Below are 27,252 nucleotides of genomic sequence, written 5' to 3'. Positions count from 1 at the left end.
ATACCCTTCTTGATTGATTTCAGCCATTGCCAAATAGCAGCCACATATGAGAATCTGGTATATTACAAAATAAAGCATCCAGAAAAGAGTGAGGAGTAGGCTTCTGTTCAAAAGAGAGCATTTGAGAGAAAGGTAACTTTGCACTCCGCTTACGAGTTGCACGCGCCATGCACGACTGATGAACTTAGCTGAGAAGTTCACCGCGGTGTGTGCTATCCACGAACTATGTTTTTTCACCAAGCCCAAGGAGTGGTTCAGGACCCCTCTAATTTTGTAGACAAATTTTCTTAGATGTTCATTTCAGTGTGAGCTTTTAGTTACATCATTTTGGTCAATTTGGTCACTGAAGCATAGTAATTTTGATCCTACCTTGCCTAATGAAACAAAGCCTTATATTAATGGTACTTTTTAAATGCATCAAGAAACATAACACGTCAGTGGAAAGGCTGATGTTTGTTTGAATAAATCAGACTTATGAATCATTAGACTTCAAATAATCAAAAGTTGACCAATTTAGACCTGCACACATGCAGCTCTTGCTGCTCATTGCACTGTAGATTTGAAAACAATACCTTATTGACTCGTGTAAGGGCCGCACCCATGCAAGGGCTACACCCCCCAACTTGGCAGCCCAAATTTTGGAAAAAGATATTTCAACGAAGAAGGAATTGCATTCGGTGTCCCGATGCTGCGTGCGCGCATTGACAAATTTTCTCTTGCTGCATACTTCTGCATGCTGCTACTAGATGACGAGAGCTGTACATTGACCTCTCATGCAATGGTACATCCGAGGTTGTGGAGTGTGCACCAGTCAGGGCTGAACCGGCACCATTTTGATGAAAAGGTTTGGTCCCGTGTAAGGGCTGCACCTCACCAAAATTGTGAAAAAACAGAGGTGCGGCCCTTAGATGAGTCTGTACAATATTTCGCTATTTGCTACACTGAAAAAGTGGTGGTGACAGGGTAGGCTCAAAGCAATCTAAGTTTGTGTTTGGAATGTCAGTTGCCTTGTGTTCTTGATCTCCGCAAAAGGTGTTTTGTTTCCTGGTCACTTAACTCTTTGCCTCCTTTTTTCTTTCTTTCAGGGTCATTGCATCAGATGTGCAAACTTCAGGCCAGCCTGCAGACCAGTCTGAATCTGTTACTATCCTGAGCCACAAGTTCTCCAAAACGGTCACATTGGTTAGAGAGCTTAAGTTTCGCATTTCTTTTTAACAGAAAGTATTCTTGTGGTGCATAGCTTGTAGTGTTGAAGTGACAGCAAGGTGTTAAAAACTCCTGTTTATATTTCCATACCTATTGAACAGAGAAATTATTATTCTACGCTATCATAAGCTCCTGTGTGTTACATTGACTCTTTCTGGGTAACCTTACTCATGTTCCTGGCCAATCAGAAAGTTCTGGTCGGGTTGTTGGGATTTTTATTGAAACTTGCTAACATTTGCTGCGTCAGGTAGAATAATGAATATCATGTTATTGTTTGTTTATATAAAGTACTCTCAATGGATGGTGTTGCATACCAAGGTGTAGGTTGTCTTGTTTTACCCAAGTAGCCGCTGTAAATGTGTTTGTTATAATGAATTTCAACTGTGCTTTTCTTATTGCGGTTGCTGATCATGAGGCCACTGGGTTGGAGCTCTGCTTACTGCCTTTTTTTTATTTTGCAGGAATGCTTCCAGTCACTGCTAAAGCTGCTAAACTGGGGCTGGAAGGCATTTAGGGCAGGCATGTGTGAGCTTGCCGACAGCCCATCATCTTCATTGGGCAAGGCTCTGCTTTTAGACTTGCGAAAGCTGCTCTACATCTGCGCTGCATCTCTTCACCTGCTTCGCATATACATTAATGAGGTGTACCCCATTGGACGTGAGTGCTTTTCCTCCGTATTGGCATGAGTGATTGTCATTGTTATTTTATCAATAAATACCCAGAGGGCATTATGTAGAGAGTGGAAGCACATAGACAAAAAACAAAGAAAGAAGGTACAACAAAGATACCGTATTTATTCGAATGCAAGGTGGGGCTTTCCCCCCAAAGAATCCTTTGATTTGAAGTCAACCCCGCTATAGTACAGTTGAACCTCGCTACAACGAAACTGACGGGGCGCGCGAAAAATTTCGTTAAAGCGAAATTTCGTTGAGGCGAAAACAGGCCAAAAACACTGTCAGGTTGGACCACATAGTCCCAAAACATCATTTATTTCCAAAGAAGTCGGTCAGCTTCTTCTGCTTCTTTTTTTTTGCCACGAGTGCAGTGGCGCGGCTTTCGCACTCGGTGAACAGTTGCATCGCGACGTCGTCATCGTGAGCACCGAAAAATCTGCGGATCACATCAAAAGCATCCATCACTTTTATTGCAGGTGGTGGCGCTAAGTCCTCCGCGTCGCTGTCATCATCCGATGATGCGTCGTTGTGGCGAACGCCCTCAATTATAGCTTCGTCACTCAGCTCCTCGTGAGCTAGCACTTCACTGTCAACAGCGATGTAGTCGCCGATGTGAACATCGGCCGGCACATCTCCGGAGTCCTGAAGGGCTGCCCATGCCGCATTGGCCTCTGTGGAGGGTGGAGCAATTGTACTGCAGCCTTCCTCGTCCGACGTGGAGTTCGCTGCCAGTTGAGCATCGGAGTGAAAGCCGGCGTGCACAAAACAGTTGTAGATAATACTGCGACTGGTTGCCGTCCACGCTGCTGAGACCATCTGTACAGCCATGTACAAATCCACTTCGATTGCCCGACCGGTGTCGATGTTTAACACCAGCCGCTGAATCAGTCGCTGTCGATAAGCGCTTTTAACGCTATTGATGATACCTTGATCCAGCGGCTGGATTAAAGCCGTGCAATTCGGCGGGAAGAATCTTACTTCCACGCTTTGAAGCTGAACGTCTTCAACGTTATGCGCTGAGCAATTGTAGATGAGCAAACAAACCTTACGTTTCTTTGCCGTCATGTCACGGTCGAAAGCGGTTAGCCACTCTTTGAAAACGGCCCGTGTCATCCAAGACTTCTTATTGGCAACATATTTGACGGGCAGGCTCTTGCCACCTTTGAAGCACCGCGGCTTCGCACTTTTGCCTATCACCAGTGGGCAGCGCTTGTCAGACCCGTCCATGTTGCAGCACAGGAGCACAGTCACACGCTTTTTGCTATGCTTCCCTCCGCTGCATGGCTGGCCCTTCATGTGAAGCGTCTTGGAGGGGAGGAGCTCGAAGAAAAGTCCCGTTTCATCGGCATTGTATATGTCTGATGTGGCATATTTCTCCATTAATTCCGGCACAGTAGCTGATGCCCAAGCAGATGCAGCGTCGGCGTCTGATGAGGCCGACTCCCCACACAGCACTTTAGCGACGATTTCATGCCTGGCCTTAAAACGGGTCAGCCACCCTGAGCTGGCTTTGAAATCATTGATGCCCAGCATACAGGCATAGCCAAGTGCCTTTTGCTGCAACATGTTTCCGCTGACCGGCATCTTCTTTGCGCGCACGTCGAGGAACCACGTGTACAGAGCCTTCTCAAGGTCCTCATGAGCCGCTTGCGTCAGCTTTTTCCGCTTCGCGGATGTCCCCGAAGAAAGAGCTTGCGCTATCGCGTCTTTCGACTTCAAGATCGTTGACAGCGTGCTCTGTGAGATGCCGAAGTCCGCTGCAACATCTCCCTTTTTCCTGCCACTGGATGCCGCGCTGATAATCCGTGCCTTCTCTTCAAGCGAGAGGAACTTCCGCTTTCTAGATGAAGTCGCCATGCTCGCATTCATTACAGCGCACTAGCAGCACAAGCACGAGTGAAAAAAACTAGGGCAAACGCGCTGCTGTTGCCAGGCTGCTGCGTCCTTTGGCAACGGATTGGTTGCGGCTCTGAATTGGATTGGAAGAAAACGGGAGCTTGCCCCCGCGCCTTGTCGCAAGGCAGCCAGCCCGATAGTCATCAACACAAAGCTATGGCGGTGATCATGTGCGTTTCAGTGAGTGGATTAGTTTGGTCCAGCGAATGTTTAGCGAAACAAAGCAGCGTGGGCCTATGGAAGTACATAGATGGGCGGCGATATGCTTGTTTTATTGTAAGATATATTTTTAAATCGAGCTTCGCATAGCAAAAATTTCGTTGAAGCGGAAACGCGCCCCAAAAATGGTTCGTTGTGATGAGAAATTTGTTCCATTACTTTGTATAGCGAGCTGACGGGGAATTGGAAATATTTCGTTGAAGCGAAAATTTCGTTGAAGCGACGTTCGTTGTAGCGGGGTTCGACTGTATATGTGAGGTTGACAGGTTCATTTACTGTTTCAGTATGATGGCAGTGTCATGGTATGATGAGCAGTGTCATGTTTTCGGTGATCAAATTTTTAGATGGCAGCACCAACTTTACCAACTAATAAATGTTGGCAGGCAAAGAAGTATGTGACATGATGCCAATACAAGGGCAGTGCCTTTTGCTCATCATTGTGGTCAGAGAGCCATTGAGAGAACTAAGTGCCACCTTGACAGCTGGCGGAGAGCAGTAATAGACTATGCCAGAAGTATCTGCAAGGATACGCTTAGTGTGTGAAGTGTCTCCTTCTTTATACTTTGGATTAGGCAAGTACTAAACTTTCCAAGCCTGTTGAAGTCACTGAATGATTTGCCAGATGTGCTTGATTATTCAAATATTGCCACGGCACCACCACTTTCCCCCCATATGAGGATGACTGAAATTTCAGACACGCTACAGCGTGCCATTCTATTTTTCTGACTACACCTGCATCACTGCCTGAAAACTGGCACTGCTTTGAACAGAAAGTGAGAGGTTTTTGTTTTCCTACATTGTCATTGCCTTCTTGAAACAGAAGCTAACAAAAAAATGCTGCTCTTCTTGCCTAGTTCATAGCCTAGGTAATCTAGTGGTCACCATCCAAGTCAATGGGACAGGCCAAAGCAGGGCTGGTGACCTTGCTGATTTCGTTATACACCATGTGCATTTTTCATGTTCAATGTTTCATAATTAATGTAATTAAATAATGACATGGTCTCGGGCGTCTTTGTTCACTTCTGCAGATACAAATTTGTGTTGCTCAGATACATCACCTAGCAACACTCTCACTGTAAGTGCTGACATAGGCTGCGATGAAGCGAGAGAAGTGCTGCACAATGAAAATGATGAACCTGTGACCATTCTTGTGGTGGAAGGCTGTTAACCTCTGTTCAAGTTGTTAGGAGATAAAAATTTCGGGTAAAATGCTTGTATTTTACTTTCCTCTATCTGTAATGACAGCATGACATGACCAAAATACAGGCTGATGTAGTCACATGTAAATATGTGTGTAAGCACCATGTCACATGCTTTCTTGGCTATTTGCATAATTAACACTTTTTTTTTTCCTGGTGAATGTTTCATGGACTCTTAATTATTTGGTCTTCCTGGCAAATTCTGCCAGGTATCAATAATTCATGGAATACTTTATATCGCCTTATATTAGTGTGCCTACTTATTCTATTTTTCTTGGATCCTCTGACTGCACCTTTACCAGAAGGTAGGTTTGATTTGTTTGTTGTATCATTACTGGGCTGTGAAAAGTGGTCAATGTACTTGGACTGAATTTCAATAATTTGGGCCCTGAATTTGTTGGCTAACTGAATTTTGGTTTTTATTACCAATTTATCATTATGTGCAAGATCATTATAATTATAATAGAGACATCTACTATGGTATGCATGAAACATGGCAGAATGCGATTTGTTGAGGCTTTTCTGTTTTACAGGTATTTCGGTATCTGTCACATATAAAATTTTCTGGTACTACTCAGATGAAATAAACCTAATTTAAATTTTTGTGTTGCAGCTTATAGTTGTACATTTTATCACTGTTAATGCAATGCCCATATAGACCTTTGTATTGCAGTGTTCACACTGTGATTATGACTACACTATCGAAAGAACTTGTAGCATAGCCGAGCCAGCATGCAGTGGCAAGAACAGAATGTACGTACATGCTTTGGAGCAAGACAAGCAAGAACCAACAATTATTATTAACTGCAGGGCATCTATATATTACCCCAGGAAAGAGAGAATGGGAAGAGAACAGAGCCAGGTTAGAAAGAAAACTTCATGCTCACACAGTGTGTAGTGTGAACTATGATGCAGCAGAACAGAATATATAGCACTATTCAGTTTTTATTCCTCACATGACAACATAGTGCAAGTAAATTAAAAAGTGAAGTCCAAAGCCAGGCAAGACATGCAGAAGGCAGTATGTGCATTTTTTTATGAGGAGTGATGTGCTTTTGTTTTGTTTTCAAAGACAAAGTCTAAGCAGTGATGATGAATATGGGCTGGACTTTTTCATCTTGACTATACTTGGGGACGACTTGCTGTGGCAATGGTGGGAGAGCTAACTGTTTCGTGTTACTATGCCAGTGTAGTTCTTGATAAACTGGTTTTGGTTTCAGTTTCGGCATGACAGATATGCATTTGCTACAGTTAATTTCTTTGCATGTGCTCCGTGGTTGAGTGCGTTGAACCACAATCACCGAGCATGCAGGCACATTGGTGTCTCCTTCCCTACGCTTCATTTGTTTCTAACCACAATGAAGCCAATGGTTTGACTGGAGAACTCGGACCGACATATTAAATCATTTATTTATTTAGGAATAGTACTGTATCCCTCACTTGAGGGCCATTACCAAGAGAGGAATTGTCAAAATAAAAAGATATATTTCAGCACCGACAATACAGCGTTTTACAGCATTGTCAAACACAAATTACAGGGAGGATGAACAAGTATACACAGTATACACAGAATAACAGTAAGCATGATCAATTCTTAATTGTCCTGTTGCCTGTAATACAATTCTAGTTGAGTATAAAATTTGTCAACATTTTGTGCTGTTACAGTGCAGTCCGGAAGGCCATTCCATATATTAATGCACGAAGGAAAAAGAGAGAAAAGATTCAGTTGCGCCATCGAGGTCGTTGCTCTTGAGGTCGAGTGGGTGGTGTCCTCATTCCAGGACTCCACTGGCCATGACTGCTCGACGTACTTGCTGGACAAGAGCTTCTTGTCCCGCTAGGGTACCGCCGGTCAGGAGAAGAAGTATTGAAAACCATCAAGGCGTGTTTTATAAGGCTGTACACTAGCACTGTGGTTTAAGCGCGCACTGTGTTTTAGAGGGGGGTGAATGTATGTTTCTTTGTTTATTCTTATTTCATTTCTGGTTATCTGGAAAAAGAATTCTATTCGTTATTTTTCTCGTCGAGTTTCTAGCAGTTCCAAGTCGCAACGTTTCAGCATGTGTGTTACAGAATTGGCTCTCGGATAACACGAACAAACAAAATACACAGCGGTTCTCCGAATTTTTTCGAGTTTATCTCGCAAGTGCAGTTGGTGAGGACTCCAAACTGGGGAGGCGGGCTCCAAGACTGGGCGAACAAATGTTTTGTACGCAATTAGCTTCAGATCTGTTGGTGAAGGCTGCAACTTTTTTTTTTCAAAACGAATAGTTTCCTGTAAGCCCTAGAGCAGACCTCCTCCACTTGGAGGCGCCAGCATAAGTCATGATGAATGATCACCCCTAAGTACCTAAAGCTACATACATTCAACAAAGAGTTGTCACTAATTTTATAGTCAAAGAAAGGCGCAGTTTTCTTTCTTGTTATATGAGCAAACGTAGATTTCGAATAATTTATTTTCATTCCCCATTTTATGCACCAGTCATGTAAACCTTGGAGGCATCGATTAATTTTCCTTTGGTCGGTTTTATCTGCCACTGTCGAATAAAGCAAACAATCGTTGGCAAAAAGTTTTATTTTAGCAGCTGATTCCAGAACACTAGAAATATCATTGATGTAAATCAAGAACAACAGCGGCCCCAATACTGACCCTTGTGGAACCCTAGACAAGACTTCTAGTGGATGAGACATGATGTCTTAATTGCGGACGGATTGTACACGACCACTCAAGTAGTCTGCAATCCAGTTCACAATGTCTGGAGCAATACCTGCGTTCTGAATTTTAAAAAGCAATTTACAATGCGGTACCTTATTAAAGGCCTTTGCAAAATCTATGCAGATGACGTCAATTTGTTTGCAGACAACCAAAGCTAGATAAAAATCATGAACCGTCTCAACAAGTTGCGAAATAGTGGATAATCCACTTTGGAATCCATGTTGTGACGAAAAGAAAGTAATAGCTTCAAGGAAAAGAATGATATGCTTTGCTACTGCATGCTCCATAAGCTTACAAGTCACAGACGTAAGTGATATGGGACGATAGTTGCTAATTTGATTTTGACTGCCAAATTTAGAAACCAGAATCACAACACCGCTGCGCCACTCTTTAGGTAGTGAACTGGTTTCCAAGGATTTTCTAAAGATTATGATTAGGTAAAATGACACCAATTCAGCATATCGTCGTAAAAATTCACTTGGGATCCCATCTGGCGCGCTTGCTTTCTTGGCATCAAGCGTAAGCAATTGCAGAAATATGCCTGCCTGAGAGATTTCTAGTGGGCGCATTGCGCAGGCGCCCAATTCACTGCGCTCATTGTTTCCTTGCTCTGTTCTCGTCTTCGTAAATACTGACTGGAAGAATACGTTGAAGCAGTCTGCTATTTGCGTCTTTTCCGTGATCATTTAAGATCAGCTTTTTATCTGGTGTATCTCTTCTTTTTTATCCCTTAAGTGCATCCAAAACTTTTGTGGCGAAGACTTCAGGAACCCAGGAAGCGTTATGTTATAGTACTTTCACTTAGATTCTCGTAGCACTAATTTTAGTTGAGCACGCAAATTGGACACCTGGGCTGAGTTTTGTTTATTTTTGTATAATCGTTTTATTCTGCATTTTAGGTGTATTATTTCCCGAGTTATCCATGGGCTATGCTGCTTCGTTTTTTTCATGCGGGTAGGAATAAATTTATCTACGCAATGCTTGATGATTCCCTTGAAATGTTGCCACAACTTTTCTACAGATTCACTAGATGACGCAAGTTCAAATTCACTAAATTATAAACTTAAGTTATCTGCTATCGTTGTATCATCTGCCCATGCGTAGTCTTTTATAAGTTTAAAAGCAGGTGATCGCCGGCGACTGGGGTATATTGATTCGTATATCGACGGATATCATTTTGTGGTCTGATATTCCTGGTTCGACTGACACACTATTAGCAGCTATTTTGCAAGATAGGAACACGAGGTCTAACAATGATTTAGAATATAAAGTTTCTCATGTATTTTCTTTAATAATTTGCCGTAAATTATGATAAATCATAATTTCCAGTAGTTTTTCAGCACTCAACTTCCGTGTGTCCGGGCGAGAGAGTTTTCCAGTTTATGGGGGTAAATTAATATCTCCGGTCATTATTAGCCTTCTTCTTTATGAGTGCGCAACAAAGCATTTAATTTGTCCAGGAACTCAGGCGTGGTAGCAGGGGCCTTGTATATGCCCCTCACTATGAACGCAACGCCATTTAATAAGATTTTGCACCACATTGCTTCTGAAAGACTACAGTCTATTCTTTCGGCCCTAACTGATGATTTTACAACTACAGCTATGCCCCCATCTCTTGAGCCCCTATCCCACCTGAACATTTTATACCCTGGAGGAACAACACAGTCATCTGGAACTAAACTATTTAACCACGTCTCTGTAATAATAACTACGTGTGGATTATGAGAGAGTAATATAGATTCAAGTTCTGTGATCTTATTTGCAATACTCCCTGCATTCAACAAAAGAACACGTAGCTATGCGAGCTGCATAGAATTAGAAGTGCCCTCTGGAGCAGTAGTTACAGAGAAGCAGTGCAATTTTGGGGCAGTTTTGTCCCTGCTTTCCGGCAACACTGTCCTCGTGCATGGTCTCAAATGTACCATTTGTGTTTTATTTTCAGTTTTTCATGGATTCATATATTCAGTTTCATGGAAACCTTCACTCTTTTAGCTCTTTCTGAAGCAGCACTTTCCCATAACTTCTTTCGAATTTCCACTGTTTCTGGTGCATAGTCATTGCTGATGGAGTAGGAGGATCCCTTCAGTTTGTAGCAGTTTTTCATCATGTGCTCCTTTTCCTTATTGTCATAGAATCTCATGACAACCAGCCTCCTACTTTTTCCTTCGTTAATCCTGCATAGGCAATGTATTCTTTCTATCATCTTTACCTCGATGCCGAACTTGTCCTGAAATACCTCTTCCATGACTACTTTTTTCAAACCAATGGGTTTCAGAGGAACTTTCTTCGACACCAAAAATGAGAAGATTGTTGCGTCTGCTTCTGTTTACGTAATGTACCAGTTTTTGTGCTTGTAATTACACAGTATCCTCAAGAGAAACTATTCTGGCTTTTATTTCCTGGATACCATCTAGTGCATCGGATACCTTGTTTATCTTCGCATTCAGTTTACAGATCTGAATATTAATGTCATTCAAACCAATTTCAGCCGCGGTCTGGTTATCTAGTATCATCTGCAATAGTTGGGCGGTCGTTGGCACAGGGTTTCCTTCAATATCACTCGATATTATAAGCAGTAACAACATCGACCAACAATCGACAACAGTCTGACCAAATCTACGAGGGCATGGCAGAACTAACAAATGGTTGTCGCTACGGAAAGATGGAACTTCATATTGAAAACGAACCTGCAAAAGCAGCAGCAGCGGCTTAGACATGCTGTGCACAGGCTGATGCTGTCCACAGGCCCGTTTCTCGATCGTCCTTTAATACTGTTGATACCGATGACGTCACTCCATGAGGCAGGTGATCCACCAATGCGTAGGCAATAATTCTGTCGGCGAGATGATGTGGCAAGTGTGGCGTCCGGTCGGTGTCACTTGAAGAAGCCAGAGCGAAAAAACATGGCAGGACCTGCAAAAGCAGCAGTAGCGGCTTAGACATGCTGTCCACAGGCTGAATGCCGTGCCCTCTCCATGGACAATACCGTCCAACTCAGTATCATCCAGAAATTATGTGAATTTTGTCAGCACTGCCGTTTTGAGTGCATGCACTGATATGTAAACTCTTCCGGAGCTGAAAACTGGGCAGCACTGCGAACATGTGTAACGTGCTTGCATAGCGCGGGTACGGTATACCAAAAGAGCAGCAAGCATACACTGCGGCGCGAAGTAAAATCCCGTTTGGATCGCGTTGAGTTATGCTGGTCCGAAGGGGTATTGGTGGCCTACTGCCCATATGCTCTGCAGCTTGAGAAACGTATAGTGAAGCTCACGTTGCAGAACCCATGAATCCTTTGCTCAATCCCTACCCCTGCCAGTTCTGATCTCTTTGATGAACATCGTACAGGGGTGCGGTCGTGTCTCACGATATTGCGTGACGCAGGTTATATGCTTCGGGATAGCAGTCGTACTGCACTCGCTAAGTTGCTTATTTACAGCATGAAGGTGTGTAAACCCCTGGATGGCTGAAAAATGTCACGCTTTCTAAACATCTACACAATTAGCATTGGTTCTAAGGTTTAAATATAAATGGTCACCTACCGTTCGACCAGTAATCAGTGGTTCCTGACATTGTAAAACATTGATTTAGCTAACTTTGCCAACCGAGCAGTACTCAGACTGGTGGTTAGGCCATCCCACTGCCCTCCACTTTCCGATGTGCATTTTTGTGGCTATTTTTAATTTTTTTATTTATTAAGTACTGCTAGCCTGAATTCCAGGCCTTAAGCAGGAGTAGGTTACACTTTGGTACAAATGTACCTGAACAAGAAAAGAGCACACATACAAACAAACAGAACTGGAGAAAAGCGACTGGTGTGCCAAGTACGGCACTGAATAATATAATTTCAAATGGAAAAATAGTGGATATATGAACACACATCATATCGCAATAGTAGATATATGAACACACATCGAGACACTATAGGCAAGAACATTGCTCAACGATTGACAATGTGAAGAAAAAAGAAAAAGAAAAGAAAAAAAAGGAAAGTATTTGGTTAGATGTGTTATACATGTCAATGCGATGCACAGTATAATGAAAACATAACTGTAAAAACATCAAAATAAAGAAAAGCAGGTTATAAGTGTGACGCTTTCATGGAACATTGCTACACCATTGGTGATAAGACACTATCATTTCACATCTTGAAGTGCGGCAGTGAAAGCGGCAACAGAAGAGCTCTCGATTAACTTCTCTGGGCAAATGATTCCAATTACGGATGGTACGGGGGAAGAAAGAATTCATGTAAGTGTTGTTCTGCAAGAAATTTCGCTATCTTTTTTTTAATGGAAGGAATGAGTGGGATGCTGCGTAAGAGGTTTCAAGTACGTACTTTTGTCGAATCCATGGTTATCATTGTATATCATGTAGAATGTTTTTAGCTTTTTGTGGTACTGTCTTGTTTGTAGGGATTCTAGATTTGCGGAAATTAATAGAGCAGTTGGTGATGTTTGCTGCTGTACGAATTAAAAATGAATCTAGCTGCCTTCCGCTGAGTATTATTTAGTTTCCTTATATTTGTATTTGTGTGCGGATCCCATACTGCCGCAGCTTATTCGAGTGTTGGCCTTATATACATTTTATAGGCCAAAAGTTTTACATCGCTTGAAGCTTTCAGAAGTGTTCACCGTAAGTAGCCTAGTTGTCTCATGGCTTTCTTGTGTATGTAGGTGGTGGGATCATTCCATCGAAGATCAGATGTAATAATTACCCCTAGGTATTTGTAACTTGAAACTACAGACAGATGTGTTACCGCTGATACTATAAGTGAAAGTGAGTGGATTCATCTTACGCCTAAGTGTCATTGCTACCGTTTTGCTGGGGTTTATTTGCATCTGCCACTAAGTACACCAATTTGTTATCTGGGTTTAAGGTTTGTTAAGAGAAACCTGTGTCATCAGTACTGTGGATTTCGTTATATAGGATGCAATCGTCTGCAAATAAGTGGATTTTTACTGGTATATCTTGAGCAATGTCGTTTATGAAGATGAAAAAGAATAACGGCCCAGGAACAGAACCTTTGGGGATACGTGAATGAACATAGGCAGAATCTGAACTGATATCGTCGATGGACACTGTTTGCTGCTTTGATGATTGCTGCTTTGATGATGATTGATGATGAGTTCCTACTTCCTTGACTTTTTAAATACTGACAGGAACTCCCATTTTTAATTGCAGCTCTGTCCAAGAAGGTGCAGCCTGAGTCATCGCGAATGGCAGAGTGTGTGGCGGACACTCAGAGCCTTCTAAGCTGCATCCTCTCAGGAGGCAGTGGTCTGCCAGAGGATGCTGAGGGCCTTCTTGGGCAAGGGGCTCTTATGCAGGCAACACTGCTGGAGGAATGTGAAGCTGCCTTCATGGCCTGCTACCATACCTTCTACCCAAGCACCACACTCAAGTGGCGTGGCCTCTGTGAGCTTCTTGTTGAACCTGTGAGTGGACCTGACATTTTCATCCTTTTGCTATTTTCAGCCATGGCCAAAGTTACCCAAAGCTGTCTCTTTCACATCACTTATCATACTGCGCTATAGTGCCACTGCTGCCACCATGTCATGTGACATATTTAGTAGACAATGTAATATCAGGACAGATATTTATTGTGGTCTGAACAACTGCTAGTCCTAAATGTAGCTATGAACTTGGCCAGTTGTTCCAGAACACATGTACTGTCCAGCGTGATGATTGAACACATAATGTCCAGCATGATGATTGCAACAATATTGGTCCATTGCTTGTATGTCAAAGAACTCCAGGTGGTCAAAATTAATCTGGAGTCCCCCACAATGGTGGGCCTCATAATCAGATTGTGGTTTTGGCACCTAACACCCCAGATTTTTTTTTTTTTTTTTCACATACAACGTATACGATTTCACTGTGGGCCACTATTGTAATGTGTACCACTGTTATCAGTCCGTAGTTTTAGATGTACTTCCCTCTTTTGTCTGAAGCTATGGCCTTGTGTCAGAGTAAATGGTTTGGATAAGAGGTATACAGTAAAACCTCGCTTATATGTACCTGTTTAATAAGTAATTTTGGTTTAAATATAGTCACGATGAATCCCCAGTCCTGTTGCCATTGAACCTAATGTATTGGCTGACTGCTTAAGCCTTAGTTGCTTGATGCATGCCAAATGGTTAGTGCATAGTACTTATTTCATTTTTTGGCACATACAAGCATGATATTGGTGAAATGTCATGTATGCAGACCATAGATAGTGAAATCGCAGTGCACAGACCTTTCCTGGACTGCAGTCACCTACGATAGTGACGTCAAAACATGGTATCCACGACGTGTTTCCTGCTTCTGTAGCACCTAGTGCTTCCACGTTGTCATCATTGATGACGACGAGGATGATGACCCTTAGGTATCCGACGCAGCTAGTGTGTTGACTATCATGAGAGTGGTTACTGAGAAGTGGGGTGCAATGGAAAAACTGACTTGCGGCCTTGCTGAGTTTGAAGATACCACTGTAGCTGCAAGGCTGCCATAGCGGCACGTGAAAATCGCAGATTTTTTTGCTGCCTACTCACAAATAAAACCTGTCTGCATGTGTGTTTTTGAGAGAGAATTAACATGTTTTCTTTTTTCTTTTTGGTCCATAAGCTTATATACCTGCTCATCTGTCATTGTTGGTTAATTAGTACATCGTTTTGGTGCGTACCTGATCCATATTCCTCGCCAACTACATATTGACACGTGTACTTATCTTTATCGGGCGACCACGTTTCGTTGCCTAACAAATGTTATTGCACAGCGGAGGACGCGTCTGCATGTAAAAGAAGTTTCTGGAATGTTATCGATAGTTCCGTCCACTGTCTTTCATCGCAACTTGTGTAATCTGATTGCATGTATGCGTGACGCGAACAGTGTAGAACTTTGTGGAAGACACGTGGGTCCCAGCTGGAACATTCTGGAACAATGTGGAACATTCGATGACTGATCTATAAAAGCCGACGCGCTTGACCCGCTGATCAGATTTTCGAAGATCACCGACCGTGTTCGCCACTGTCGTTGTGCTATAAGTGTAGCCTGTCTTGTGGGCACAGGTTCGCCCAATAAAAGTTAGTTTTGTCGTTCACAGTATTGCTTCTGTGTTCTTCAACGTCACCACCACGTGACAATATTAATGAGGTTTTACTGTACTTGGCAAGAGTGCTCCTCAAAGCCCAAATACACAAGACTGTATGGATCAATTATGCCCTCATTACAGGCCAGCGTAGACTTTATGCTGCAATATGATGCATACTGTCATGTTCTTGCACTTTCTTAGCTTTTGTTAAAGCTGTGTGGAGTTAGAATGACTGTAACATTATGCGTAAGATGGTATTTATTAACACTGGTTAGGTGATGTAGTTTGACTGGCTGACAAGTGCACTTTTTCTGTCAATATTACTACCACATTATATCCAGATTTATAACTTATTTTATAAAAATGTTCACAATCTGAAATTACTAAGTCTGCATGATTAAAATGACCTGTTTTCTACCTTTCATCATCTAGAACCTGCATCTTCCTTGGCAGGACGAAGCAGTATCTACAAAAAGCTTACACTTTTTAAGATCTATCTGTGTTACTACAGGACTCTCTATGCATATTATGTCCATCTGCATTCTAACTTTTTGACGGAAAACCAAGCATTTAGTTAGCAAGGAAAAGACAGTTAGTTTTTAAAGAATTGAAATTACTTTACTTTGTGGAAACCTTAATTTCTGCAATTCACATACCTTTTATATAAACAGATTTAACACAATCAAGGAAGTGGCAAAGAAAAATTAGTCCATTGTGTTACCTCCAACGCACCTGTTAGGGGCACACAGCCCTCATGGAGCTTGGTAATGGGCTCGTCTCCCTTGTTTGGCTCCTTTAGATGACATCCTCTATTCCCCTCTCCATTGGGCATAGGTAATTATTTCACTGCCTAATTGACAATTTCACTTGCGCAACCTCACTGCTGTTGCCCGCTCATCTCTTTGCAGGCCCGGCACAGCAGTCAAGACTTTGGCGACCGACTTCTGGCGGCTGTTCTGTCTTCACTCTGTTCCCCTGCTGCTCAGCTGACCTGCCTGCTACCACCTAGCTTGGACAGAGAGACTCGGCCCTGCATTGAGGGGCCTTGTTCCCCAGAGAGCCCAAGCACTGGAACCCAGCTTCCTGATGTTGCTGACTCATCCACTGTGTACCCCTTGCTTGTTGAAGTGGTTGCGCGAAAGACACTGGTGAGTGCAGTTGACTGCAAGCTTTCTCAAATGTCTTGTCATTCATATCGCTTTCCGGTTCGTCTTTTAGGCGTGTGTAATTATTTGGAATGTTTGAATAATGAATCAAATATTGTCGTTTTTCATTCAGTCCTCAAATCGAGTAGTCACCACTTGAAAATGTGAATAATTTTCTTATACTTTCCACTGTTGACTGTATGCAAACAAGCATGAACTTGAAGCAAAAATACGATAACTTTCATCTCAACCACTGTGGACATAACCTACTAGAGTGTGATACATCGCTCGTGCAGCCAGGCTCTTCAGGCTAAACACGATCACTCGCAATAAAGTGTTGTTTAGACGTGACACTGAGCAGTTGCTATATTTTGGTGTTATTTATAAAAGCAGGACCTATGGTTTTGGAATAAATCAGAATACCTTTCATTGCAACATACTTTATACAATAGCGGCACCATCTGCCTAGACCATTCAAACAAGTGAAAAGTGCTTTATTTTTCACTCTGCCATTAGAGCAGACAATGTGCACATCTGGTTTGGTTGCAAATATATACACAGTTATTAAACAGGTCAACAATGTTACCTTTGAAAACATTATGTAATTTTTTTTAATTCAAAATACTCACAGGCTCCAAATAGGAGTATTGTGTGATGGGGGGCATGTACAGAAAATAAAGGACACAAAAAGGCAACTCATGCATCATTATACAATGGGTAACAGTTTCACAGGATGTAGAGAAGTAAGGACAACTATAAAGCTACAAATATAAGGCCACAAAAGTATTGCACAGTATCTGCAATCTCTGAAGGAACATTGAAATGGCAGCTAAAGGGGTGATTAACAAAGTACAAGGCAGTGAATAAAACAGCTAAGAAAACCAGAGCAGTACTTGGTCTTTGAAGACTGCAGAGTCATGAATGGCAACAATACGATCGGGAAGATCATTCCAGTGGCATATGGCACGCAGAAGCACTGATGAATTAAAAGCCGTGGTTCGGCGAAATATGCGCCTAAAGCTGTGGCTATTACAAAGACGATGGGATGTACGATGTGGTTTGATAAGGGGAAGGGTAGTAGGATGCTGACTAATGGTGGAAAAGACGGAGCAAAGCGACCTTCCTTCGCAGCTCTAGTGTCGGGAGTGAAAGCGAGAACTTCAGGTTAGTAACGCTAGTCTGTTGGTCGTATTTCCTGATTATAAAACGTACCGTGCAGTTCTGAATTCGTTCTAGTGATTGTATTGGGTAAGCCTGATGCGGTGACCATATGGGCGAGGCAAATTCAAGTTGAGGACGAACAAAACTCTGATAGGCTAGTTTTCGAGTGGTTAATGGGGCATCTCGAAGATTACGTTTCACATAGCCAAGAGTACGCAATGCTTTGGCGGTCATGTTATTAGCGTGAGTCTTCCAGCAAAGATTGGCAGTGAGATATACGCCAAATTACTTGTATGAAGTCGCATGCGCACAAGGGTTAGAATTTAGTGAGTATGGGAAGGCTGAAGGCGTCTTTTTGCGGGTAAAGTCACAGTTCAGCATTTGTCATGATTCAGCGTCATTTGCCACGATGCGCACCAGTTAGTGATTTGATCTAAGTCGTTCTGAAGTTCAAGGTGTTCAGAGGGTGAGCTAATTTTCCGATATATTATACAGTCGTCTGCGAAAAGTTTAATGGTTGAAGTAATGTTAGACGGCAGGTCATTGATGAAGATTAAAAACAGTAATGGACTCAAGACGTTGCCACAGGGAACACCGGAGGAGACGTCAGTTAAATCGGATGAATATCCGTCAATGACGGTGAACTGCTTACGTAATGACAGGAAATTACGCAACCATGAGATCGTTGAAGAATGTAAGTGCAGTGACAAATAATTATGTAATAATGGACGACAGTGTATGCTCTGAAGAGCCCTGAGTTTACGAACAATCTCATTAGTTGTTCTTAATTCCCCCTTTCTGCTTTTAATGAAGTATGCTTTATGATGTGCAGTGTAAGGACAAAAACCTTCCATCGTTGTGAATACAATTAAAGTGAAGGCTGTGCATTATTCACAAACTATAAAAAAAATTCAGTACTTGATTTGATTCCCGTCTGGCACTACAGGTGAACCTCACAATAACGAAATTGGTGGGGAACGTGAAAAAAATTTGCTTTCACAATAATTTTGTTGTTGCGAAATGAGTCAGCACATATAGGTAATGCGTCACAGAATGAAACTTTACTGTCAAAATTCCGTTGGCTTACTTTGACAAGCTTTGCTCGAGTACATAGAACTGCATTGCCAACAGTACAAAGTGCGCTGCATGCATCAATCAGCACTGATAGCAAAACGTCTGACAAACTTCCGCTAATCCTTCATCTTATCACCAACCAGAGGCAATTAATTTTCATGAGTCTCAAAAAAAAGAAAGGAAAGGAAGAGAAAGGAAACGCATGCACGGCGGCATCCTTCGTATGCACACCCCTGTGAGCAACAAATGAGCGACTAACACACGGTCACCCTTTGAGTGATTAGTAATGAGATAGCCATCACTTTTGTGAGCGTAAGAAGCCCAAACTGCCCGCTGAACAAAACCCGAACTAACTGCCGCGCACCCGCACGTGCACCAATGCGCGAGCGGTAATATATAGACGCACCAGAGCAAACAAACCATGCAAGAAAACAGACAGAAAGAGGTGAGAGAAAAAAATTTCCTGTATCCCTGCATAGTGGCAGCACATGCCAGGCAAGAAAAAGTTAGGAAATTGGTGCACTTTTTAAACGTACAGATGGCGCCGTAAATAAACGAGATTGACCATTTTGGGCTTTTGGGTGCCGCATATTTACATCATTCACCCTGAAAGGGTTAAGAAAAGAAAATATTCCTTTAACCATACTGCTTCAGGAAAGAGACTATGCTGTGTGGAGTACTTCATGCTGCTTGCCAAGGTTTTATTGTTTATTATTGTTTGCAACAAAACAGCAACGGCATATTACCGTATTTACTCGCATAATGAACGCACTTCTTTCCCCGAAAAATATGTATACAGTTGGGGGCTGCGTTCATTATGTGGGTAAAAATTTTCAGCAATTTTCTTTTCCGCGGCCGCCTCTAAAAAAGTCAGTTTCGCCCGAAAAAGGAAGCATTGATTGCGACAGCAAATGTGTAGACAGCTACATGAAGTAAGGATAATGGCTTAATTAGCCGTCTAAACTTGCAAACATGTGCTTCAACGCAAACTGAGTGGAAAGAATGCGGCATGCACAAAGGTATGAGCCGCCATCGACTCAGCTCCCAATGCAGATCGCTTGGAAGATAGGGCACGGCGCGGTTGCACAATGCGCAGTTGCTGCCGGAGTAAAACACTGCAACCCCTCCCCGCCCTTTTTCCAGCGCCGTGCACGCGATGGAAGACGGTGTGTTTCCTTCCCTCTTTCCTCCCTTTTACACGAGAGATTAATGCGCGATCGTTGGCGCCCCTCGGGTGTGGTTGTGCAATGTGCAGTTGCTGCAAGAGTACAAAGCCGCCCTTCGTCCCCTCTCTCCCGGGGCATTTTGCATGATGAAAGATGGCGCGCGAGATTGAGCCACGATCGTTGCCTTCCCTCGTGCGCTTTCACTTGCATGTACACCACATGTCGCACGGCGATGTCGACGACGGCAAAAATGTGCCTGGAAGCCTCCATATAGTTGCTATTGCAATAAAAGTAGAAGACATGGTATGATTCGGCGTCTGACACAGCGTCGGATACAATCGCACCCGCCGAATGCCACATCAGATGCCAAATCATACCGTGTGTCTCCTACTTCACGGCAGCAAATTCTGGGTGTGATCATTATGCGAGAAAAATAAACACACTTCTTGATTGAAAAATTTGGGGCTGCTTTCACTATGCGAGTAAATACGGTATGACACATGACATTGCAGAGTATAGTTATTTGTATTTAAAAGGAATGCCCATTTAATGTTTTCAAGCAAGATGCTGTTTTTAACATGTCCGAAAACCCTTAGCAAACTACGGAGCAAGGATCAGCAATAAAATTGATGTCTATCGGAATCTCAGTAATTTCTGATGGCAACTTGAATAACAACCATGGAGGCTTACCCAAAATTTCATACGAAGTCCAAAGAAAAACGAACACTTCGGTAGCCCCTGTCTGTTTAAGGGAAGAATGACCAATTTTTGTCCTATTTTCTTCTCAAGCAACAGTCGTGATCAGTTCATTTTTCAAGAGTGCATATGTAGCAGAACAAATAATCTTTAGTCTTCAAAATGAAAATGGATGAACTTCAGTGCTTGCATGGCTTGCGACACAAATAGACGCACACTAATGCTTCCTTCCCTCCAGAGCCTAAAAACTTCCACATAATGCCTTCATGAAAAGCTAAATGAAAGTTTAGCTTATTACAAAATGCCTGTGTGCCGTAAACCTTTGCAACTGAGTCATAGCGCTTACACGAATAAAGGGCTTGGTGGTGTTAAGAGTGGCTCAGTGGAAATTCTCGTGCAAAAAAGACCATTATATACTTCTTCATGGGTCTAAAAAAAAATTGTTGCAAGTTCGCGCTTGTCTGTTTCCTGTCTTCTTTCACTGTCCTTTGTCTGGTTGCGTGCTTTAAAGTTTTCTTGTCATGTCTTACCAACACGCAGAAACAGCCACAGTATTGAACTATAGTTCTCGTGGTGTAGTGGTGTACAAACCCGAAAAGCAGAACATTTCTGTTTTTGTCAGAGCAAGTACACTACTTCCAGATGCTGTTTTTTGGTGTTCTTTTTAGGCCCTTTGCTGATCTTACTATCGTGAAAATCTTTTACAGAAGGAAGGATGTCATACTGATAATTGCAGCTTCAGAGATGTCCTGGAGCGTCTGCTGAGTATCGTGATTGCCCCTGTACAGAGTGTACTGAAGCACGTAAGTGGAAAGGCTGGATTCTCTCATCGTAAGCAAAACATACTGAAATACAGTCAACTCTCGATACAGCAGACCCTGATAATCTGTCAAAAAAAACTTGCAGTTACACCGGAAAGGCAAAGCACTGATTGTGATAGTGAATTAGTAGATGTACAAAGTAAGGATAGTAGTTTTATTGGCTGTATAAACTTATAAACATTTGCTTACTAACCAAATTAATAATCATAGAATGTGTAACAGGGTGTCTACCAGCCGGAAAAACCGGGAAAACTGGGAATTCTCAGGGATTTTCAGTAGTCTGGAAAAATTCAGGGAAAACTCAGGGAATTTGTGCCTCTATCAGGGAAAATTAGGTGTAATTTTATTGAAAGGTTCGAAAGTCGCGGTAATGCTGGCTCGAGTAACAGACAGGAATCGTAATGAATCGTCTTTCACGTCCTGTCGTCGGCTGGAGGTGCTACCAGTGTACGGTCAACGACCGACTTTCCGGATTCCTGATAATTTGGACGACTTCGCATCACCACCACGTGCTGCATAGAGTCAATTTGTATCAGAACGTCTGAAATTTCGGACGCAAGAACTCTTCGCCGTCCGATTTTCCGGATGTTTCACCATGACCGCAGGTCCGAAACTGCATTAACGCCACCACTACTGCCATTTTGATTACCTCGCCGCCTCAAATCCGCGTTCTCGCACGCAGATTCGCTGGCAGCCGTGGCCACCACTGCGGCAACGCTAGGCCTTGCTGCCTCGACGTTCGCTATGAAGTTTCTTGCCGTTGGGTGCCGTGTTTTTTATTGAAAGCATTCACTGCTGTCAGCAATGGCACGGACTCCGCCTTTGCGGTCTTAGCGATTGGCTTAGAAGCTTGGAAAGCACGTTGCGTTTCCTAATGTCAGGTCCCCAAAGTCAGCTTCGCCTTCTTACAGATATGTTACTTGGTGAAGCATACGCAAAAGTATTGCAGTGAAGCGTTACAAGCGTGGGAAGGGGCTATTGCCACGGGACACACTATGTATTCCTTAATTATACACGCGTGCACCCGGTATTTCCTGTCAGAGCACGAGCACCGATATGCCTAATACGTGTACCGACAGGCCTTCAGAACGTTTTCGAATGTGCCTGCGGCGGTTTGAGCCCTTAAGGGCAGTAAATGACATGCATTTATTTTTTTCCTACTGGCCAATTTTTCGGACGTTTTCGCGGCCCCTAAGGAGTTCAAAAACTCAGACGTGGAATGTGCAACTGACCAAGAAGATGCTTGAAATGGTCCGTGGGGCGAACGAGTGGCGGAAGGAGTACAAGAACAGAAAGGACCAATGTACTGAGGCATGAACGGGAAAGGAAGCGTGCTGCCGCCATTTTGAAGGAGCTTGAGCTCAAAAAACAAAGTGTTGGCTGATGCCGAGATGCAAGTGTCCCTAATCCAAGCCAAAATAAGCTCTTAAAATAGGTAAAACAACACTGAGGCGTCGTGCGCAGGCTGAGAGCATGTCGGAACAGTTGAGGTTGACTTACGAGCTGTTGAGAGAGAATCTCAATTGTGACAAAGTTCAGGCCTCATACCACTGAGCTTGCTATCAGTTGATGCAAATAGCCCATATTCGAAAATATTTGCTTTTGTGTGCATCTTTTTTATTCGTATTTGAAAATGTCCAACTCGATTTGCAATTTTTTGGGAAGAGGTTTTATTTGCTGTGCATTTTACTAACTTCTCCCTTCTATTCTCTTCTTGAATAACATAAACACTACTCCTTAGTATTCAAATTGGATTAAGTCGTTTTTTTTTTATTTTTTATTTCATATGCTTACTAGAGAGTGACAGTACCGGGCGATATGGTTTCAGCTTGGCTTGACAAAAAACATAGTTCTGCACCACTCAGGGAATTTTGCAAAGGCACTCAGGGAAAACCTGGAAAACTCAGGGAATTTGGAAATGTTAACTTGGTAGACACCCTGTGTAAGCGTGACTCAATGAGGACGTAGAAAGAAACAGAGACACGGAGACAGTGCTGTCTTTGTGTATCTGCTTCTTTCTACGTCCTTGTTCAGTTGTGCTTGCACATTCTATCATGGATTCAAACCAACTAGCCCGTCAACGTGTTTTAACTAAATTAACCAGCACGGTGTCACGTGCGCACAGGTAAACATGAACACATCTCGCTCGATGACAGCGGAAACTGTCTGTGAAAACACTGGAGTTAAAAATCGCGGCAGCAGCAAGCGAATTGACCTTCATGCATGTCTTGCTTCAGCCCGAATGAAACGTCGAAAGCACAGCACATATGAAGCTACCAGCGCTACGAGAACTCTGCAAACATCGCAGATTGCTTTGAAGATGAGGCCCACGTGGGCGTGCACTTTAGTCACGTCATAGACTGCTTTCAAGACACACAAGCGCCGCCAACGTGTCTACTATGGTGTCCGCGATTCGCGTGGCCAACGCCCTAGTAGACACCGCAGTTATCTCCACTCTGTAAGGAGTGGTGGGCGAGAAGGACATCAAGGCACCATAGCCGTCCCTCCCTCACCTCACCCCCCTTTTGCACGTCACAGGGGAGGGCACACATCTGGGCTGCATTCTTCACTCGCACACGCCAGATTGAACCGCGTTTGCTGGCTGACCATCGTACGTAAATGACATTTCACCCCCACATGCTTTCACTCATGCAGAACCTCACGGCGACGCCGACGTTGACGCTGACGACAGAAATGTGCCTGGAGTGTCCATGTAGTTGCTATCGCAATAAAATGTATGTTTTATCCTAACTCCGTAATATCGAATTGACCTTTGTGCTGTCTCACGCTTCAACATGAACTAAACGTCAAAAGCACAGTGCATAACATCAAAAGCACAGTGCATACAAAGCTACCGGCACTGGCTACACTTCCTCCGCATCGCAGATCGCCTTGAAGACGAGACCTGCATGGGTGCGCACTTTGTCCACATCGCAGATAGCATTCGCTTCTATATGGCAGCCACGCTGTAAGCAGCAGCTGCCGGAGTAGAACCCTCTTCTCTCTTGCCTTCTCCCCCTCTCCCCCCATTGCCTCGCGCACAAAAAAAAGACTGCGTGTTTCCGCCCCGCCTTCCTCCCTCCCTCGTGCGCGCAAGATTGAGCCATGATTGTTGGCTGACCCTCACAAGTCAGTTGTCAGCTCGTGTTGACCCCGCAAAAGTATGTTTTGTATGCCCAATTTTGAAAAAAATTTCTGCTAATTTTCAGTCCAGTCTGCTGTAGCCGATAGTCTGTTGTAGCATGGTCCATTAAAAGTGACCTTCGTTGCATAAATAAAATGGGTCGAACAAACTAAGGCTGAAATATGGTCTATTATATCACGAAGTCTGTTGTACATTGGTCTGTTGTAACAAGCGTAGACTGTACTGGCTTCACATAGATGTCTTATTTATGAAATTTGCACTCCTTTGTTGTTGTTGTTTTTTTTTACATACTGCTTCTTTGTAATTACTTTCGTACACAGGAGGCAGAAAAACCATCGGTGAAGCTTGTGTCCAGTACCTGTGCTTTTCTTTCTGCTGTTGTTGCTGAGCTTTCATCTCAGACTATAGGCTGTGCGGTGAGTTGCATACTTTAATTCAATTTGTTTTGCTTGCGAGATGTGTGTATGGTTAGCACAAGCTATGATGAAAGTATGAATGTGTGTGAAACATTGCTGAATACTTCAGATTGCAGGAAAGCTTCTTAGTATAGTTCAGGCGTTTCCCTTATTTCTTCTGTTGTTTTACAAGTGTACAGGGGAAGCTCTACTTTTGGTCACATGGGTTTCTCTTAAATGTATTCAGGAGATGGGTACTTATAATTTATGTTTGCAGTGACTAAGTTACAATGACCAAGAGGTCAGGCATTGTAGTATTGCAATTTTTTAAATTTAACAAATAAATTTTATCCATGCTGTGCTGCAACTGCAGATTGCTGACTTATTGTTTAGGTGGATGTACAGCGCACCAGCAGGCAAGCACTGCATTGCACTCCGTCACGATTCTCACGAGTCTGCCAGAACCGAACATGGAACACTGGAAATGGTTCTCCAGATGCCATCTGCTTCAGCGTCGATAGACCTGGAGTGCTTATTGCTGGTGCTTGCATCTATGGTGGAATTGGCAATGAATGGCAGTACGAATTCGAACTCCTTGATGATGTGAGTGTCGCTGAGGAATCATATGAAGCATCTGTTTTTTTATATCGCAACACCCGTAGCACAGATTGCAAATTATTTGTTTCATATTATAAACATTGTATGCTATGAGTGTTGAATGCATGTAGAACTTGATTCTGAGATCAAGATGTCATGTGATATGATTTATCTGATGCGACCCAAGATAAACGGATGCACTCAGCCTGTTAAGGTTACCCATGCATGAGCATATCACTGCTGTGACTGTACACGAGCATATTGCATCTGGCAATTTCTTCTGGGCTGCATGCCAGTGCACTTGGATAGCAGAATCATGTTCTGTATCTACTTTTGGAGCGAATAACGTGGCAGTAGACACCCTACAGAACTAGTACAGCATAACCTCGTTCATATGTTGTGGGGGAAAAGAAACTAGAAAAAACATATTACAGCCAGGAAAACGTACAACCTGAAGTAAAAAAAAAAAAAATTACCAGACTCTATTTGGATGCCCACACAGAATAAAACGCACAAAACCAGAGAGCAGTGGGAGACCGCATTGCTCATCTGTGCACCGGAAGACCAACTTAAGGCAATTGAGCAGACCAAAGATGCCACCAGGGCCCAAGGGCTTGAGGCCGTCATCTAGGTGGAGAGGCCTAGCTTTCATAAATCTGCTGTACTAGAGTAAAGTTTATGCCTCCTCCTCCTCTACTGTAGTTGACAGCTACGTAATGCAAAACATTGCGTGCATCATTGCAGTACTTGACACCAGCGCTTGAACAATCATGAATGGAAGCTAGCTCTGTCGTGTTGTGTGCAGTGTTGTGTGTCCAGTCACTGCTGTGCAGAATCACTTGTGCTGATCAGCTTGCCTGTGTTTGCAGAGCGGTGTTGGTGGGGAGCTTCCTCACATGCAACGATGGAAACAGATTAGTGAAGCTCAGGGCTCGTTTGGCCCAGAAGATTGCTACTCAGATGTGGCAGAAGTGAAGTTTGACCGTCCAATTCCCATCAAGGTTAGTTCTTGATGCTGTGGCACTGTAGCTGGCCACAAGGCAATGCTTAAGTACAGTAGAATTTCATTAATTCGAACTCCAAGGGAAACGAAAATTTATTCGAATATACCAGAGTTCCTGATCAATTGCATAGTACAGTGTAGAAACCCAAAACCATCTTTGGTTTCGCATTTTTCTTTCCTCCATCACTACACAACAATATGTGCTGAAGGAGCCTAGGTTCCATACAAAGTTCAAGTGTAATGAGATCTCGCCTTCCGCGTCACCCGCTGTGGGTGTGAGGGAAAACATGTAAGAGTGAGCCAAGAAGGCTGGTGGCTTGATGCACGCTGTCCTCCCATGTACCAAGTATTGAAGATGACGTGATCGTGCACATGGTAGAAGTATGGGGGGGGGGGGCATAGTGTAGTGCGTGGTTAATGTGAGCAAGCACGTGCAAGGGGACACTTTCCTAATCCTTTTAAGCCAGTTGAAAAAACTGGGTGCGTGCTACTCTGCTTGCTCCGGTTTGGTCTCGGCTCCCTGCGCGTTTTTACTTATCATTTTTATGGCACGCGACATTACAGTAGCTAGTGACGCGTAGAACCCCTTCGCCGTTGGCTCAGGTTTGTCTGACAAGTGATCCTTGTGAGTGAGAAATATATTTCTGAATAGCCACTTCACTGTTCTTGCAGTTAGAATTCGCAGGAGTTCTTTATTCAAATGCTTAACACTTTGCCGGGACCAACAGAGCAGTTCGAATTATCCGTCGATTTGAATTAAGAGATTTCAAATTATTGTAATTTCACTGTATATGATGTAGCAGCAGGTCTTCACACACATGTCAGTTAAAAAAATCACCGATAAATCAGTAATTAACTTTGCTAATCATTAATCATGTCTTATACATGACTGGACATGCTTTGGTTCATTTCTGGCCTTCCTTGGGTCATGTGGTATTTTCTGTACCTCACAACACGACCTTGAAAGAGAGCTCTAAGACTTTTGCCTTAAAATCAACGGAATAATAAATAATACCAGACTGGTTGCAAAGAAAATAGCTTGCTGGTTTCCTCATATGCAGGGCATA

General features: G+C 43.1%; 1 protein-coding gene across 1 annotated transcript in view; it reads left to right on the top strand.

Annotated features, from left to right (window-relative positions):
- The window catches only part of hiw (MYC binding protein highwire), a 262,991-nt gene that overhangs the window by 100,442 nt on the left and 135,297 nt on the right, over nucleotides 1–27,252 (top strand). The window contains exons 29-36 of the mRNA XM_075688361.1: nucleotides 1,086–1,182; nucleotides 1,668–1,863; nucleotides 13,092–13,345; nucleotides 15,891–16,130; nucleotides 20,932–21,027; nucleotides 24,511–24,606; nucleotides 24,979–25,188; nucleotides 26,052–26,183. Of these exons, the coding sequence (XP_075544476.1) occupies nucleotides 1,086–1,182; nucleotides 1,668–1,863; nucleotides 13,092–13,345; nucleotides 15,891–16,130; nucleotides 20,932–21,027; nucleotides 24,511–24,606; nucleotides 24,979–25,188; nucleotides 26,052–26,183 (1,321 nt within the window). The remainder of the gene's footprint in view (nucleotides 1–1,085; nucleotides 1,183–1,667; nucleotides 1,864–13,091; nucleotides 13,346–15,890; nucleotides 16,131–20,931; nucleotides 21,028–24,510; nucleotides 24,607–24,978; nucleotides 25,189–26,051; nucleotides 26,184–27,252) is intronic.

Source organism: Dermacentor variabilis, chromosome 4 (genome assembly GCF_050947875.1).
Source record: "Dermacentor variabilis isolate Ectoservices chromosome 4, ASM5094787v1, whole genome shotgun sequence".
NCBI lineage: Eukaryota > Metazoa > Arthropoda > Arachnida > Ixodida > Ixodidae > Dermacentor > Dermacentor variabilis.
The sequence above is the reverse complement of the archived record's forward strand: the minus strand, read 5'-3'. Positions and strand labels throughout refer to the sequence as shown.